The sequence below is a fragment of the Ostrinia nubilalis genome, chromosome 18 (genome assembly GCF_963855985.1).
Source record: "Ostrinia nubilalis chromosome 18, ilOstNubi1.1, whole genome shotgun sequence".
Lineage (NCBI taxonomy): Eukaryota > Metazoa > Arthropoda > Insecta > Lepidoptera > Crambidae > Ostrinia > Ostrinia nubilalis.
Window position 1 is genome coordinate 2,229,120 of NC_087105.1, and position 19,809 is coordinate 2,248,928.

The 19,809-nt window shown below is 36.8% G+C and overlaps 1 protein-coding gene across 2 annotated transcripts in view; it reads left to right on the top strand.

Moving 5' to 3' along the window:
* The first annotated feature begins 4,033 nt into the window (after positions 1 to 4,033).
* The window catches only part of LOC135080510 (cyclin-dependent kinase-like 4), a 36,380-nt gene continuing 20,604 nt past the window's right edge, over positions 4,034 to 19,809 (top strand). The window contains exons 1-3 of one of the 2 annotated variants that reach the window (XM_063975149.1): positions 4,034 to 4,299; positions 8,405 to 8,594; positions 15,668 to 15,787. In XM_063975149.1, the coding sequence (XP_063831219.1) occupies positions 4,163 to 4,299; positions 8,405 to 8,594; positions 15,668 to 15,787 (447 nt within the window). In that variant the 5' untranslated portion in view covers positions 4,034 to 4,162. Of the gene's footprint in view, positions 4,300 to 7,148; positions 7,356 to 8,404; positions 8,595 to 15,667; positions 15,788 to 19,809 lie in introns of those variants that run through there. The other variant, XM_063975150.1, reaches the window with a different exon arrangement.

Sequence of the window (19,809 nt, forward strand, 5' to 3'; positions counted from 1 at the left end):
GAGTAGTCGCAGGGGTTGACGTGTCGCAGTGTTCGACTTGTCACAGGGTCACAAGTATAAGTTGTCGGAGGGTTCGAGTGGTCGTAGGGTTAAGCAGTCGTAGGGTCCAGCCACCAGCGGCGTAAGGGAGGACCATTTTGGGGTGTCTTACCTCCCCGCTATATGTATACCCAACTTACTTACATTAAGGACTTATGACGGGGGGTGCTGTGCTGTGCTATGCCCCGGGTGCCAACCCATGCTACGCCGCCACTGTCCAGCAGTCGTGAAACCATTTGAAGTAAGTCAAAAGTGTTGAGTGTTGAAAAAAATCAAGTTGTCGCAGGGTTTGAGTTGTCGCAGGGGTCGAGTTGTCACAGGAGTCGAATTGTCCCGGGGTTAGGCTGTCGTGATACCCATTGAAGTTGGTCAAAAGTGATTTTGTATGTATTTTTTCAGGGTTGCTTATGGATTTTTATTTTAGATATAACTTTTTTCTGAGACACGCATGTCACACTTGAGCTGTCATATAATAAAATTATAGTATTATAAGGTAGGTATTAAAGTGCTACAGTTCTGGGGACGTTTTGTTACATTGTTCTTTTAGGAAACCATTCATAGTCATCATTACCATATACAAAGTGTCATCACCAAAAGCCTAAATGATATGGTAATGATGTTAATGGTAATGACGAAAACGATTTTAAAATTATATAAAAATAATTGTCACCACTATTGGGACACCTCAATATCGCCATTTTTTTATTGTAATCACATGCTACAAAGTGCTAATTATTAGAAAAATATCGATATATTAAACTTACTAAATCGCACAAAATGGGAATGACGCGAGCCGATGACAAACTGCGAGTGTCTCTCGTTTTCGGAGTTTAAAAAGTCTCGGAGCTGCGTAAATTTTACGTGCATTCTGTTCTGTTACGAGCAACGACTTGAAGAGTGGGACGCGCGGACACAAGCGGGGATAAGTCGCGTCGCAGCCGCATTAAAGAACCTTTGATGCTGCCGCGATGGCTATGACGATTTCTCGTGACAATATTTCAATTCATGATTCCATTTTATTGGCTAATACGATTTCAATATAATTTTGTTATTTTGTCACGGTAAATATGTACATTTTAAATTTATAATCAAAATCTGGTCTGTGTATAGGAAAAGTAAAAAAAATTAAAAGACAACGGCAAAGGTCAGAACTTTTACTGTGATGGTAATGACGTTTAGTGCGTGTTTTCTTGATTATCGAAATAACTTGAAGTATTTAATCAATATGGATCATGGCGCCTTATGTGGAAACTTGTATGAATCGTTATTCAGAAGTTTAATTTACCAGAACTACAACAGTTTTTTTTTTATCGATCGGAACATAAGTTTTTTACTGTTTCGCGGATTTACCCTGTATCTACTCTAATCCATATCTGTGTTACACACGAACATTTGATTTACGCGGGAAATTCAAAATAGTTGGGATTATGCCAGACGACATAGAAAAAAAGAGGTTTGTACAAAAAAGACTGATAAAAACATAACCCTTTTTCTGGCGCATTCGGCCAAAAAGTAAATGCGAGTGAGTTGATGAGTTTTGGGAGGCAGTTGCAATATTCAGCTGAAATATTATTTGAGTATCTTAGAAATATGGCATTTACTGGTTTTAAATATCGGACGATTTTTATTCACCTACCTATCCTGTCCTTTAATATAAGTAATAAGCTAAAATAACAAACCGGAAGACATCCAACTTACCATTTGGTAATATATCAATGTCTAAAAAACTTTGCTTGATTGACTATAAAATTATACAGTAGTCCAACTACCACTTCGGGTAATGGTAATGACCTCAGATCATAGAAAGAGAATAGATATGAAGTCGCGCGTAACTACAACGAGAACCAGTGTCCCCACATTTCCCCCACCACACCTCCCACACACACATTCAACTGTGTAAAAACAAAGCGACTGAGAGTCTACGACAACATGTGCAACCGGCTTAAAAGTGCTGTGATTGGCCAGAAGGCGTGCCTTATGGCCAATCAATGGCCGCGTGACGTGACGCACACTTTGAAAAAAGCAATTAGAGAGAAGAAAGATAAAATGGAGTCGATAAGATATCGATACTTTAAATCCTGGGGGCAAGGCTCGAAATTGGTTTAAAAAATGCTTGTATGAAAACCTTTTTATTATTATACGTTATTATTATGTTCTTTAACGATTTTTGCATAAAGGAGTCAGTTCCATTTTGTATGGACGAAAAACTCAGAATCAATTATTGGGACTAAATGAAGTTACCTTATATTAATTTACCCCAACCAAAGCTCAATGTCGTTATCGATGGAGTATAGAAGTTATAGACTGACAAAGTTTGTATGAAAAGTCATGGGTTAAGTAGGTACTTGCGATTTTTACCAGTATAATTACAATATTGGTAATATATTATTATTTACTTTAATAATAATAACAGGATCACTGTAATTATTATTAACTACTATCGCGCATTAACTTTTTAATTATGGCGAAATTCGTACCGCCTATGTTTATCAAAAATAATGCCTATATTAGGCTTTCAACTAGCTCTTATAGTAATTACATAGTTGACAGTTACTAATCCCTTCTACTATTGTTATTGTTTTTGTAAAAACTTAAAAATCGCAAGCAACTCATGATTTTTTCATTCAAAATTAGAAAATAGAAAATAATAATTTACTTCTATTTATCGATAATAGGAAACCGTATTAGAACACGAGCCCTGCACTATGTTACGACCGGCACATGCGGCCGTACTGTGTATTTTCACGCGTCAGTGGATATCGGAAGAAATAAAATACATTGCGCAGTAGTTACGCATGACATAAAGTGGTTGCTAACTAAATCGTCAATGTACAACGTGTTTGAATTTTTATCACCACTAATTTCGATATCGCAGTAAATGTCACGGCACTGAATTCGTTCGTAAAAATGTTTAGTTTTTTTTATTTATAAGCAAAATACCAATGGATTTGCAATACTTACATGTGGTAAATGACTTCATTGTTCCTGTAGTTCTTCGTTTCACTTATGTTATTGCACGTTACGACGCATTATCCAACAATATCGGAGAACATTTCCTCAGTACGACTGAATCGCGACTAACCTGGCGTCGCGGGCGATGTTCGTTTCTGGGCATATCGCGGAGACACGCGCCACGCCCCCGTTTCACATCTATTCCCTTCTATGATCTGAGGTAATGACCAAGCAGTTCCATTTACCCCTGTCTTTTTTTAGACTTCATTAGTTTTTAGTTACACCTTTGACAGTGTGTCCTCGGGTGTTTTACAGGGAGGAGTAGTGAGCCTTGTTTTGTTTGTGCTTTGGAATTTACGTAAAGTGGTGTATAGGTGATCTTTTACTTCTTTTAACCCGCTAGGCTAGCTAAAATTCTAAGCTCGAACCAGTTTAGTAGATTTGTAAAAATAAAAGCAACTTTGCGGTAAAAAGTCAAAGTAAGTACAATGCTGAGTATTTCAGAATTATTCCGTTATGAAACTGAAAATATTCGTTACATAATTTTATTTTAACAAGAGCGAACATATTTATGGTTCTTTTTCTTGAAACGCAAATGACTATGGAAAACGCTATAGGCTAAGGGCCAGGTAAGTTTTGATCAAACGATTTTTCTTGTAACTTGTGTGTTTTAGATATTGATTAAAACATAATACATTGACAGTAAACAAGAAATTAAAGTAGTTTTATTTAATTGTATACTACGAGAAGAGACACATTGCTACGAGTAGGTGTTATTGTCATTAACGAAGTGAGAGTTAACATTAGATAATTACATCAAAGAAAATTGTTTTCAATTTGGATGATGTTTTACATGTGCATAATTTAGTTACGCCATGCACTTCGAAACAAGTAGAAAACAGGGCTTTTAGAAAGTGATTCGTACGTGCTCTAGACTACATTTTTCCACCACCACCGCGGTTGTCATGTACACAGGCCAACACAAACTGTAAACAAAACTGCGATCGATATTATACGAGTTCAACTAAAAGCTTCGCAGCCCTCAGCCAGTGAGCAAGTCTACGAAACCTAGACTCTTTGGTAAATAAATAGAGCTCGAAAAAAAGAAAATTGTCTTTTTGACGTGAATTTTGGCGGGAAATGCGCGCAGTTGTTTCGTTCGGAAACGCGAATGTATAGTGCGGATTCTGTGTCGCGGGGTTGCTCTGGTTCTACACTGTTCAACAATCTGGCATCCTGTATGGAGAAATGGTTCGGTGATAAACGGCTGTGGTTATTTGGCAACAACCTGCCGCTGCTACCGAGAAGGTAAAGATAACGAATGCACTATAATAAACGTACTAATAACTTATCACATGATTATCTCTCTTAGGTAAGTAGGTACCTGAAAGATTAATGTCTGTTCAATCAGATTCTGATTATCAGAACATGAAGTATGGTATGTTTTTAAAACAGGTAAAGTGGATATCCACATAAATAAGGTAATTTAGGTATATTTATGAAACAAATGTTGACAAATTGAAACGGAAAAATACCGACATTAGATAATCACGTCTGTTTGCTGTTTAAAAATGGTATCCGATATGATGCATGTTTAATCTTTATCACATATTTTGGCAACAAAATTATTACGAATGTAGGTACTTACTTGGTTTAATTTAATGTATATTGACAAAATAGCGTACGATGGTTTCTTGGTACAGTGAGAGTCAGTTAGGTATTCGTTAGCCCACAGAAATGCCTTATTGATAAAGCTTTAGTTTTTCAAGTCTGTCGCCTTACTTACCTACTATGGAATAAAACTTTATGTAAAAGTTCCAAGTAGGTAAAACGGTTAGGTAAATAAAGGGAACTACAAGTTATTTGAATTTTACTTTTTAACACTTTCATTTCACGGTAGGCAGAAGCTAGTGTCTTAAGTGTAAGCAGTCGTCATAAGATTTTGCAAAAATGTAAAGTAGGTAAGTACCTACAATAAAATGCCGCAGTTTATTTATCACGTGTCATCGTTACCGATAATTTACAGCAGGCAGTGTTCATTCATTTTCCATGTCACTACAACAACAAAGGTTGGTTCCCACCAGAAACAACAGCTGTGTACCAGCGAGCTGTGTCATTGTGTGAGGCATCACCTTGAAAAGTTCACGGCGTAGGTACCTACGAGTATATGCGTGCATCGCTTCGTTGGAGCGCAGCGTGTTTTCTTTTCTGCGACGAAGGCACTGGGTGTGATTCCGGGTTTTGGAATCAGCTACTTAGCCTAGGCGCAGACCATCGATTTTCGTCGGCTGATAGTTTAATCGGGCAGTTGATCAGTAGGTATAGGCATGTATGGAAGTGCGCACATTACACCGATTGGATTTTCATACAAATTAAAATCGGGCTATCGGCCGACTAAGTAACTAAGTAATTTGAAGATGAAAATGCGTGAAAAGATCTTTCTTTATTTTTCTATATTGAAGAGAATACAAAAAAATGGTATTGTATTTCTGCATCACAATCTCCTTATACCTACTCATAACGATATTTGAGCATATCATTTGCCTTGGACTAACTAATTTATGGCAAGAAAAATAATATTATGTAGATACATAAAATAGGTACATGAATTAACCTAATTTAATTGCTAAGCATGCAAAACCCCAGTAAGGCTTTGAGTTAACTTCTTAAAAAATTAAGCTTAAGATTCCTCACGAATTTTTTACATTGTTAATTTAACTATTTGCAATCTTTCGAGTTCCGACGCATTGCCGTGTTTTACACGCCAACAGCGACATGCAAAGGAATCTCAATCGTAAATCAAAACATGTAAACACGTGAAAATACCTACTGGGCTATAAAAAGCATCGATAATATCGATTTATGAAACACTAGCTGTGCCCGCGACTTCGTACACGTGAAAACCCGTTTTCGCCACACTTTTCATTGTTGCTCTGCTCCTATTGATCATAGCGTGATGTTGTATAGCCTATAGCCTTCCTCGATAAATGGGCTATCTAACACTGAAATAATTTTTCAAATCGGACCAGTAGTTCCGGAGATTAGCGCGTTCAAGTAAACAAACTAGTATAGATAATATTAGTATAGATACGTCACGATATGTGAAAAGGGTAGTCTTTAATATTTATTCGAAATCATGTTGAATATATAGAAAAAATTATTCAATACCTTGTCAGGACTACGGAACCCTAAAAATGGGTTAAAATAGTGCGCCACAATTTTAAAGTTCGTAGCGCCGTAGCTAAGGTCGTAGTCTTCGTAGCTAAATAGAGGAAGATTTCATGAAGCGACTACAAAATAATTACATGATTGGTCTACATTTTTACCCGACTGCGCCAGAAGGAGGGTTATGTTTTTTATACAAGTTTTAAGTTAGCGTAGTTTTAGACTACGAGTCGAGAACCTTTGTAGCTATAAAAGACTTCGACGCGGTAGTCCTGTAGCCTCGTAGCAGCTTTCGTGGCAAATCTTGTATTAATCTACTATAATATAGTTTTATTATAAGGCTCTTTCAGACTGATTTTTTCTGACGTATAATGTACGTACTAAGCAAGTGTGTGTGTACCTCTGTGTACCTAAACGTGAGACGCAAGTGTAGCGTGTTTATGCTAATACAAAAACAAGCATTTTTATGTAAACTGCCGCCCGTATTCACAAGCGATACTTAGTTAAGTGAAGCAGCAAATCGAACGCACAGCGTTGAATACAGCTCTGTGATTGGTTCGTGTGTCATCCTGTGCATCCACTCGCACTGTGAGTAATGTTTGTGAATAGGGGCGTTGACGCGATAGTCCTGGTAGCCTCGCCTCGTAGCAGCTTTCGTAGCAAATCTTAGGGCTCTTTCAGACTGATTTCTTCTGACGTATTACTATAAGGTACACACGGCCACACTCGCTCTCACCAAATGGTGATTCTTTGCGATAGAACGAGACGACATGACAGGCAATGGATAGCTAACACTGTTGCCGATGGTACGTAATATGCACGTATGTACCGTGAGATGCAGGTGTAGCGTGTTTATGCTAATAAAAAACAAGCACATTATGTATACTGAAAGAAAAAATATTCTGCAAAAACACTTTTTACATAAAGAGTGCATACTTCTTTCATGTAGAATGTTCTTGATGCATGTCATGTTTGCCAGATGACATCAGTAAGCAAAACATAGTTTTTTTTGTTAGGTTAAGTTTACAATATTTTTTTATACATTTGCATTATTTTCATTTGAAATTATGCTAAAAAACAACGTAGTTTTGAAGAATCAGCACGTGTCTGTTTATTTTTTAATGGCTGGGGTTGTGTAAAATTAGTATGAAGGGTGAAATTAATAGATCAATAACCTCCCCTGATGTCGTCGCTGCAAGGTTAGTAAGTTTGGAACAATATACGCAGTAATTAGCATTAAATAAACACCAGTAGTAAATTCACGAAAGTGTCAAGGTTGTGGTCTTACTCTTGGTTCTATCTAGAATCATCAATCTTCGTTTCTGTTTCTCTTCGTGAGTTACACGTTTGTACCCTTCCTTAATTCTGTACCTTACGTTTTGATAAAAAGAAAAAGGCTAGCAGTAGAAGCTTTCTTAGCTCGTGTACAAGTTTTACGATCTTGCACAATTATCAGCATTAAGTACTTGAAAGTATATTTAATTCGTGCAATTTCGCGAAATTTGCAACTTCTGTCTTCGTATCTTTTTAGTATTAAAGCAGGCTTACCACACGAATAGCTTAGTAAGCTTCTAGAAACCCATAATTTAGCTAATTTCTTGTTTGCCGTATAGTGGGTAGTGGGAGGAGCCGACCTTTGTTGCAAGACCGTTTGTGTTAACTCCAGGGTGGCCTTCAACTCGCTTCCAAATGTCAGAGTATCAAGCTATTTAGTATCAGATCAAGATTAGCCAGTCTTGTCTGTAAAAATAACCAAAATGGCCACCGAAATTCAAAAAGTACGACAAGTTTGCGTGGAATTAGAAACCTTAATGACTACGGTAGTAGTAAGCCTCTATTACATTAAGTTATTGCCCTGAGGGAAATACTTGGCTTAGCTTTTTGGGATACTGTGACGTACTTTACAGAGTTTTTAAATAACAAAAATAATATGCGCATTAAGTGCTTAACCATATTCTTACACGAGCACAGAAGAAATATTAAGTTACATTGTTTCCGTCAGTGTTCTTGAACTTATTCATTCAAGCAACGAATACTTGCATGTTTTGACATTTTTTAGTAGGAAGCTCAGTCTATCCATGGATATCATTCACTGTGCCCTTAATTGATGATTGTTCCATGTTTTCTTGGGACGCCTATTACTGGCAGATTATTAATAGTACAAAACAGAAGTTGCAATGGTAAGAAAGAGAGGCAGGACAATGCCATGTAATTAAAATTGTCTATAGCTGCTTTATTCTTCCACCAGATCGCGCGCCAGCAGCCGCGCGATGGAGCGGTACGAGAAGCTGGCCAAGCTCGGGGAAGGCTCCTACGGGCTGGTGTACAAGTGCCGCAACCGGGACACGGGCGAGATCGTCGCTGTCAAGAAGTTCGTCGAGAACGAGGACGACCCGCTGATCAGGAAGATTGCACTGCGGGAGATACGGATGCTGAAGGTAAGTAGATAGAAGTAGTTAGAAGTTCCTAGAAAGCTAAGTAAGATAAGGATGCTAAAGGTGAGACTTAATCAAGGTCATCTAAAAATGAAGTAGGTAAACTAAGAGAAGCTTCCTAAAAGGTTGATTATGATCGGGAAAGAAGGATGGACGTGATCAAAGTTAGTCATTAGTCACAGTTGAACTTAGGCCTCATTAAACCAAGCTCGGGGAAGGCTCCTACGGGCTGGTGTACAAGTGCCGCAACCGGGACACGGGCGAGATCGTCGCCGTCAAGAAGTTCGTCGAGAATGAGGACGACCCGCTGATTAGGAAGATCGCGCTGCGGGAGATACGGATGCTAAAGGTAATTAGATAGAAGTAGTTAGAAGATCCTAGAAAGCTAAGTAAGATAACGATGCTAAAGGTGAGAGTCAATCTAGGTCATCTAAAAATGAAGTAGGTAAACTAAGAGAAGCTTCCTAAAAGGTTGATTATGATCGGGAAAGAAGGATGGACGTGATCAAAGTTAGTCATTAGTCACAGTTGAACTTAGGCCTCATTAAACCAAGCTCGGGGAAGGCTCGTACGGGCTGGTGTACAAGTGCCGCAACCGGGACACGGGCGAGATCGTCGCCGTCAAGAAGTTCGTCGAGAACGAGGACGACCCGCTGATCAGGAAGATTGCACTGCGGGAGATACGCATGCTCAAGGTAAGAGTAAGAGAAATAAGAAAAGGTGCTTAGAAAGCTGATTGAGACACGGATGGGAAAGGTAAGGGCTAATTTGGGTCAGCTAAATGAAGAAGGTGAACTAACAGCAATTCCTAAGAGGTTGATTAAGTTATTGATGCTAAAGGTAAGAGTTAAATATGGGCCAGCTAAAACAAAGAGGTAAACAAAGAAAAGCTTCCCGAAGAACTGACCAAGAAAGGTCTACCTCAGTCACTGCTGAACAAAGGCCTCCTCTAACAGCTTCTAGCCAACATCGCCATCACTAGGACGGTGCGAGCAGAGCCTAGACATAGGGGATTCGCAGAAAAGACCCGATTGACTGAAGATGTAAAATTTTTTAAGGGCACAGATAGATAACTCTTTGCACCGGACGTATAGTTTTACGGCACTGGTACCTAGCTACCATTGTCACTAGAGCATGTTAATTCATCATCATCATCATCATTTCAGCCATAGGAAGTCCACTGCTGAGGCTAAACATAGGCCTCCCACAATAATTTCCACAATGACCGACTGACAGCTGTCTGCGCCTTCCTGCTACAGTAGTACACATTTAATAAGGCGCGTCGTGAATCTTCGGCCACGCAGACAAGGACAAAATTTTTCCGATTATGTTCCCCGTCGCACTTGCGCAAGCCCCGCCCATTTCATAATTACACTGCAGGCCAAGTACGGGGAATAAAATATTTATCTTTTTGAAAAAGTTTAATAGAGTATTTAAATAAATAAGATAAGATAAGAAAAACTTTATTTGACACAAAAAGAAAAAATAAAAAATAGAACAAATACACTTGTGCTACCCGTCGTTGTTCCCGATTTCCATAACACAAGTGCTTTTGCTACATACTTTAGGATCGATCGGAGCAATGTACGCGTCTAATATGTATTTATTTATTTACTTGCTTTTGCCCGCGGTTTCACCCGCGTGAAATTTAGTTTGTCATAGATCGTCATAAATTATAGCCTATATGTTATTCTGGGTTATAAACAATTATAAGTTTCATCAAAATCCGTTCAGTAGTTTTGGCGTGAAAGAGTAACAAACATCCAGACATCCAAACTTTCACATTTATAATATTAGTAGGATTATTTTTGTGGGATGTATTTAATCCATAATTTAGAAATGTTATAATTTGCATGCTACATAAATAATTGTAGCGAATTACGATAATGCACTTTATTTTATTTATCATATCTTTAATATACTGTACTCTACTAAATGGCAAATAAATATTTGAATTTCCGAATGTGAGAAGGTTAATGCTGAATCTATGAATGAATTGTGAATGTGATGTACGGAGATTGGAGGCTCACAAAAATAAAACACTTTTTTTGCCACTAAGTGTACTTTTGTCAGCAACGCGTCTACGCACTCTAGAGTATGGCGGCTGACTAACATGTGTCACATCACAGCACAGCGCGCGCAAACATGACACGCGGCGCTGACCAATACCGGCACAGGAAGAAGACGCGCCGTGCGTGGAGTATCCCGATAGGTCAATAGCATTTCCCGCGCTACTTAAATTCGTCTTCTGCGCAGGTACATCGGTGAGCCTTATTAAATGTGTACTACTGTACCTTTATGATATCGTCGGTCCACTTTGTAGGTCCACCCACAGAGAGTTAATTTGTAGGTATACACTAGTACACTAACTAAGCACTCCCTCGCATGTGTTAAAACAGTCATAAATTACTCGTACTTATATTATGTCGTTAACGTGTACACTGACACAATCGATTAGCATCGTTTATGTGGACTGAGTAGTCGATTATAACTATTTTAGTCAATCGATAAAAGATTTTTATAATAGCTTCCGTCCTCGATAGCGCACCTACATGATGAATGATGACAAGATAATGATACAAAGCATATAAGTAACAAGTACCTAAAATTCCTATATTTTGTTTAGGTTTCAATAACAAATGGTTCTACTAAGACCCTATTTAATAAAAGAATCTATGTCCATCCATTCCTCGATTCGAGAGTTTATAACAAACCCTAGGTTGAAAAGAATAAACTTACTTACATTACAGGAATCTGTAAAATGAGACATTATTTAGAATGCTTGTACCATGACACTAAAACTTCTAAGAAGTTTTATTTTTAGCATCTACAGGGTGTTAGGTAAATGGGTACATATTATGAGCCGACACTAGCCCTAATTAATTTTGTATGAAAATTAAAAAAATAAAATGATGATATCAAATTTCTGACTTCACCATACCATTTATATGACCATGTTAACATGGGTTAGTGTCGGCTCATATACCCATTTACCTAACACCCTGTATAGCTGTAGCTGTAGTAAGCTAATTAAAAGAAAAGCACATTTTCCACTTCTTTTCCGTGACAAATCGAATTCAGCGCGGGCAGCGACGTGGTTTTGTAATTTTGCTTTCAGCGCTTTATTAAGCCAAAACCGGTTTTGATCTAGGTTATGATAGTACTGCCCTACTTCATGAATGTTTTCATAGTGGAGTTTATCGTGTCTGTCAACTGACGCACTTACGAATGTGTCATCAAAGTGACATATTGACCCGGTTTGGTTTGTATCGATATTTTTAATGGTATAATTAACTTTTTTAAAAAATAAAACCGACTTCAAATGCTTGAACACAAAAAAAAAAACTAAAAATTAAAAAAATTGCGTATAAAAAAGTTCATCCCCAATTTTCCACCCTTGGGGGTGAAATATTTTCTTCAAATTCGCATGAAACCACCCTTTTGATAATACCTATTCAACAAAAAAATAATCGTTCAAATTGATTTATAATCGGCGGAGATATTGCGTATAAAAAAGTTCATCCCCAATTTTCCACCCTTGGGGGTTGTTTTTTCTATTATTAAATTTAAATGGGACCACCCTTGAGGTATTACCTATACGCCGAAAAAAGATTTGTTCAAATCGGTTCATAATTGGCGGAGTTATCGCGTAACAAACATAGAAAAAAAAAAACATACGGGTCGAATTGAGAACCTCCTCCTTTTTTGAAGTCGGTTGATAAAACTACATGATTGTGTCCTACCTACCTCAATAACTATTTGACTGACACAAACTATTTGACGCTGACTGTACTGGGTACTTCTCATTTACACTCAAATTTGATGGTCACACAATAATAGCTCATAAACGGTATAAGTTAGAACAATAACTTTGAAATCAGATGATAAAATATCTATTTAGCTACATACAAAATAAATTTTATCGTAATAGAAGCAAAAATAATACGAAAAAATCACATGAAACGATAAAAAACGGGGTCATTTTTCGCGTTCTCATCGTGTCACACCTTCGGTTGCAATGAAACATTTGGTCACTGCGTTCACAATTTTCATTTAATTTGTGTGTAGCATATACTAAAATCATCGTAATTAAATATACTTTCCACACAATAGTCATAAAAATATCTTCTTATAATTATTTTGAATTGAGAAAGCGAAATACGTTGGTCACACGATTTTAGGTACCCAAAATTTTGAGTAATAATACAAGATTGTCGTTAAACCGAACACCAGCAACCAATCACAGCGTTCTATTCGGTTAACGTCAGTCGCGCTTCGACCATTCGGGAGGTGAGATAGGTCGATCGTCGCTCCGCGAAAAAAATACGTAACTTTTTGTGATTATCCATAGACATGCCGTCGCTTGCTTGAACAATATTTTCTACCTCTAAAATTTAAACAATTTAATTGAAACTTTGCCATTGAAAACTCAACATGTTAGACTTATTTTTGTAGTATTCGACTTGAACCGTTAAATTCAAATTTAAGGATAATTCATAAAACACTAAAATTTTCGTCACCTTCGTGGCATCACCTTTGTGGTGTTTTATACACGAAGGTGATTTTAGGCCACGAAAGTGATTTCTTGCTTTGGTTTATTTTAAAATAGAGTGACTGGTGTTTATGTTTTTACAATATTTTAATAACTAATAAATTATACGTGGTAAGTAGAGATCAGTACATCAATAAATAAATAAGGGTCTCGTATTTTGTTATCTGTCTGTATGACTGTATGTATGTCTGTGTATCTGTTTGTAACATAAATTTAATCTGAAGTTTGAGTTAAAAGTTGATCAACAAAAATACGAGGCCTAAATAAAAAAAATATTTTTGTTGAGGGACTGATAATCAGAGTTCTTTTTATTGAGGTACTGATCGTCCGTTTTTTGCTTCTTTAGCATTTCAGAATGCCACCAGTGTCACCCTTAAAACCAATTGCGTAGAATCTTGTAACTTAGTAGGTGACGTTATCGGTAAAATTTTATCTTGTATTTAAGTAGGTACCTATTTATATTATGTTATTGCTATTTATCTATGAAAATAAGACAAAATATATGTTTTATAAACACTTAAGAGTCATTGACAGTAATAAAGTTTGAAAAAATTATTGCTGTGAAGTACAGAATCACTTTCGTGGCATCAAAAAATTCAAAACGTTAAAGCTTCCAAACGAGACTCACTATTTGACTGATTTACTGAGAATACAATCTGCACATCAAGCGCTACAATTTTTGTTTACAAAAAGTTGAAATAAGTTAGAAATAAAATTCGCCACGAAGGTGACGATGAGAACCGTGGCGATGAGAAATACCCTACTACGGTAAAAAAATGTTGCATGTCAACTTTGAAGTAGATTTTGGATTTGTAAGCTATACTTATTATTATTCTGTGGCTATACGAAGGAACATTCGAGACGGAGAAAGTTTCTTTTTTTAGGGCTAGCTCTACCTCTAATCTAAAGGATCACCGTTCGTAGCGATTTGATTGCGAAATCGTACGTTTCCCAGTAAAAATCCCTGGCAACCATCGAAGTATCTTTGAATACGACATTTGTGACCTCCTAGTTACCCTTTTGCTGCTGCCCTAAACTTTCCATTTCATTATTAAAACAACCTTTACTGCCACAATTTTGTAAGACGTCTGTGAGGTCGAAGGGTGAAATGGGAAATCTTCAGTTCCAAGAAAATTCTGATAACAAGTTTAAGATATAGTATTTATTAGCATTGTATAAGTAATTAAGTAATGAGGCATTATTATCATAATTATCGTTTACTTATGAAGGTATCGACGACTATTATATACAATGATTTCTAGAATAAATAGTTAATTTAACATAGAAAACTCTACCACATTTAATCAGGTGCCAAAGCTTGTGCATTTTCACGTTAAATACATTTCATATTTCATTCAAAAGCCTATTGCGTGACTAAATGCCCGTACTTGCCCATTCCAGCAAATCATATGGCGGGTACTTCAAGTACATGTCGAGTTTAAAGCCCGATAGCGATTTCGTATTCAAATGGGGTTGCCCTCATATTAATGTACCTGCATGCGGGTGCATGAACGGAACCACGATATGAATCTTATTATGTAGCAGTTAGTGGTCATATTGGGGTAGTTGAAGGTAATTTCCATTTATGAGGAAAGGGCAAAGTAAATTTTAGCTGCTGTTCACCCATTGTTAAAAAATTTAGTCATATTATAATCGATTTGCTCTCTAACTATTCTAAGTTCCGTAAGTAATGAAATAAATGAAAAAAAAAATAGAAGTACCTAAGTATACTTAATATGGTTTGTTATTGAGAAAGATTTGGTGTAAACCTTTTTGTTCTTCATGAGGAACTTAACTTAGAAGGATGGAAGCATAACCACGCATATGGTCGTAATACTATCATACAGAGCACGACCAATGAGAGTAAACGGCGTTATGACGTAGTTCTACATAGGTAGCAATCTAGTGCAGGCAGAGAGGAAAGTTGCCAGAATTTTTAGAACTACTTATCCTGCGTGGTTTTCTTGTAGTTTGTTCCTTTACCAAAAGACAGTTGAGCGTCCCCCAAGGAACAACCACCGGTCCTGATGCGCTGCCCGAATACAGATGGCTTCCGCCAACTTTTCCACATCGTCGATCCATTTAAGTACTTGTAGAGCTATGATTATTTCTAAAATTGGAAACTTAATCGCTCGTTCGTTCGTTTCAGCCAAATGACGTCCACTGCTGGACAAAGGCCTCCCCCAAGGTTTTCCACAATGAACGGTCCTGCGCTGCCCGCATCCAGGCTCTTCCCGCCACCTTTACTAGATCGTCGGTCCACCTATTAGGAGGCCTGCCCACGCTACGTCTTCCAGCCCGTGGTCGCCACTCGAGAACTTTGCTGCCCCAACGGCCATCGTCTCTACGAGCTATGTGCCCCGCCCACTGCCACTTGATTTTAGCAATTCTGCGAGCTATGTCGGTTACTTTGGTTCTCCTGCGGATCTCTGATTTCTGATTCGATCACGCAGGGAAACTCCGAGCATAGCCCGCTCCATCACCCTTTGAAATTGGAAACTTACTCAATTATTTTTGTTGGCAGAACCTAAAGCATCCAAACCTGGTGAACCTGATCGAGGTGTTCCGACGCAAGCGCAAGTTGCATCTGGTCTTCGAGTACTGCGACCACACGGTTTTGCACGAACTGGAGAAGTACCCTGCTGTAAGTATGACAGCACTGTAGATCGCTTTTTACCCGACTGCGCCAGAAGGAGGGTTATGTTTTTCGAGTGTATGTATATTTCTTTGGCATATTATGGTCAACAGCCTAAACGGCTTGACCGATTTTAGCGTGAGAGTTGTCGTTAGATTCGTCTTAATCGTGAGAGTGACACTGGCTAAAATGAAAAAAATCTAAATGTCGAATTTTAGGCGCCATAATGTATTTAAAAAGAATTTTCATGGGATATCAAAATAAAGGTCTTTTTAAGTAGCTTACAAAAATGTATGTTATTTAAGTAAAAAAAAATATTATGGTTCGTTGTCGCAACATTTACGCCCGTATTCACAAACATTACAATGAGGTCTCACAGTGCGCGTGGACGCACAGGGTGACACACGAACCAATCACAGAGCTCTATTCAACGTTGTTCGATTTTCTGCTTCACTTAAACAAGCATTGTCTATGAATACGGGCGTCAGGCTGAGTGCAACTCTAACTTTAACCGTAATAATATCGATAACCGGTGTTTTTGTATGGAATTTGACAGATTTTTGACGTTTGTTAAAGTTAAAGAGATGGTGCAACCCAGCCTTAGTAAGTTCTTGTCTTATTAGGTTATTTGTTTCTGGAAAATGTATATTGTGAGCGTAGACTAGAGTCGCTCTATTGTAAATGTTCTAGTGAGTTACCTTCACGAACCAAACGTCTTACATTTTACCTGTAATTCATGTATTGTACCTACCATTCGTAAGAACGTTGACATTACATGGGAATGTTCGCTCTAGTCTCTAGCTGGGTATTTCTCATCGCCACGGTTCTCATTGTCACCTTCGTGGCGAATTTTATTTCTAACTTATTTCAACTTTTTGTAAACAAAAATTGTAGCGCTTGATGTGAAGATTGTATTCTCAGTAAATCAGTCAAATAGTGAGTCTCGTTTTGGAAGCTTTAACGTTTTGAATTTTTTGATGCCACGAAAGTGATTCTGTACTTCACAGCAATATTTTTTTCAAACTTTATTACTGTAAATGACTTATTTTGTCTTATTTTCATAGATAAATAGCAATAACATAATATAAATAGGTACCTACTTAAATACAAGATAAAATTTTACCGACGACGTCACCTACTAAAAAGTTACAAGATTCTACGCAATTGGTTTTAAGGGTGACACTGGTGGCATTCTGAAATGCTAAAAAAGCAAAAAACGGATTATCAGTACCTCAATAAAAAGAACTCTAACTGATTATCAGTCCCTCAACAAAAATATTTTTTTTATTTAGGCCTCGTATTTTTATTGTACAACTTTTAACTCAAACTTCAGATTAAATTTATCTTACAAACAGATACACAGTCACATATACAGACATACATACAGTCATACAGACAGATAACAAAAATACGAGACCCTTATTTATTTATTGATGTACTGATCTCTACTTACCACGTATAATTTATTAGTTATTAAAATATTGTAAAAATATAAACACCAGTCACTATATTTTAAAATAAACCAAAGCAAGAAATCACTTTCGTGGCCTAAAATCACCTACGTGTATAAAACACCACGAAGGTGATGCCACGAAGGTGACGAAAATTTTAGTTTTTTATGAATTATCCTTAAATTTGAATTTAACGGTTCAAGTCGAATACTACACAAATAAGTCTAACATGTTAAAGTTTTCAATGGCAAAGTTTCAATTAAATTGTTTAAATTTTAGAGGTAGAAAATATTGTTCAAGCAAGCGACGGTATGTCTATGGATAATCACAAAAAGTTACGTATTTTTTTCGCGGAGCGACGATCGACCTATCTCACCTCCCCAATGGTCGAAGCGCGACTGACGTTAACCGAATAGAACGCTGTGATTGGTTGCTGGTGTTCGGTTTAACGACAATCTTGTATTATTACTCAAAATTTTAGGTGCCTAAAATCGTGTGACCAACGTATTTCGCTTTCTCAATTCAAAATAATTATAAGAAGATATTTTTACGACTATTGTGTGGAAAGTATATTTAATTACGATGTTTTTAGTATATGCTACACACAAATTGAATGAAAATTGTGAATGCAGTAACCAAATGTTTCATTGCAACCGAAGGTGTGACACGATGAGAACGCGAAAAATGACCCCGTTTTTTATCGTTTCATGTGATTTTTTCGTATTATTTTTGCTTCTATTACGATAAAATTTATTTTATATGTAGCTAAATAGATATTTTATCATCTGATTTCAAAGTTATTGTTCTAACTTATACCGTTTATGAACTATTATTGTGTGACCATCAAATTTGAGTGTAAATGAGAAGTACCCAGCTACTCACGTGTATTTAAACATTTACATAAACTTGTAACCAACGCTGAAACCACACGTGTGAAGATTAACTCTGTGCTGAAACTTCAGCTTTTTTTATCATTAGCTACTAATTAGTATTCATAAATTTAATTCATTTCTGGTGGTAGGTACTTAAGTACAACACTCGTAAATTCTTTGTTATTTTGCTGTTTGTTACCGTATCTTATGGTGAACGACCGTTTTAATAGGGGAGTTTTGTAGTAGCATTAAAATTATGGTTTTTCGTGTCTTGACTTTGAAGTACATTTTCATGTTTAGCATTCTAGTCTAGGTATACTAAGGTATACCTACTTTTTGTATACTTACCCGAGTGTATAAATTAGCACGCTACTTTACTGACAGTTTATAAACTGGCATGATTATTTAAAAGCTATGGCATTTCACGCTTATCACTGAAGTTTGGCATCTTTGGGTAATTAAAGTGATAGGTAGGTACTATTATAGTCTATCCAATATAGCTTGATTAGAATGACGGCTGTCAAACGAATGTGACTAGTGATGGGTATGTTTCGTACGGTTCACATAGATGTATCGATAAGTTTTCGAAAAAATGATATAAAAAAGTGCACCCAATTTTTCTTCAAATCTTTATTCATAAAAATGACAATTATGATTTAAATTTAAAGACAGTAAAATTTAAAATTCATGTCAAGGGTGTACAACCTATAAGTCGTAGTCATTATCATCAGTGTTCTTCAGTGGTTTTTTCCTCTCGCTAGAGGGCGGTGGGCATCTCTTCTAGAGCAACGGTGCTATGAATACCCAAAAAATTACCGGTGATTGATTTCCGATGTTTGATTATTTAAGAATGAAATGTTTTTTGGTTTTTAATAGTGAACCTTTAGAAAAACGTATAACTTGACTTAAATATGTAAAAAAATTAGTTAGAAAAAAATTTGTTAAATATGTTAAAAAAATAGTTTTTATTTAATATGACATTTGTCGATATGTCCCAACACTAACATTTTTGTAACTCGAGATAACCTTGTAGAGACGTCGTTAATACTCTAGCTTGATTTTTATAATTTCGAATTACTACTTATTGGTGTAATTTAACGCTGCATTTACACGAAATTATCATTTTTATTGGAAGCACTGTCGTCGAAAATATTGTTTGTAGGTCAGACGTGAATTATTTCTTGTCCGCCAATATTTAGCTCTCATTGATCGCTACTACAAAGTTATGTCGTTACTTTTGATGGCAGCTGTCATTCTAATCAAGCTATATTGGATAGACTATAGTTTTTACCGAGGCGACATGGATCCCTATGAGAAGTATGTCTCACCATCAATAAAAAGCAGAGGTTTGAATAACCCTGGGGATGTGGGGTAGAGTAGCTCTAGCATAAATATGACCTACCTATGTCATGGATATTTCTAAAATTTATAGTTTTTATGTCGATCCACGGTAAAACAACTAATCCTATAAACCAAACAACGATGTAACTTGGAGTTGTTTAGATCGCGTGTGACGACCGTGACCCTGCACCGGAGGTAATAGTCAAACTTCTTTCTTACCCCAGTCATTAGGGGTTAATTTATAGTGATTTATTCATAATTAATATGGCAGTTCGTGGTGGCGAAAAATAACGAAGAATTAATTTTAATTCAACTGACACGTTAATGATAATTATGGAAGAATTTGGGCTTTGAAATAAAAGCAAAA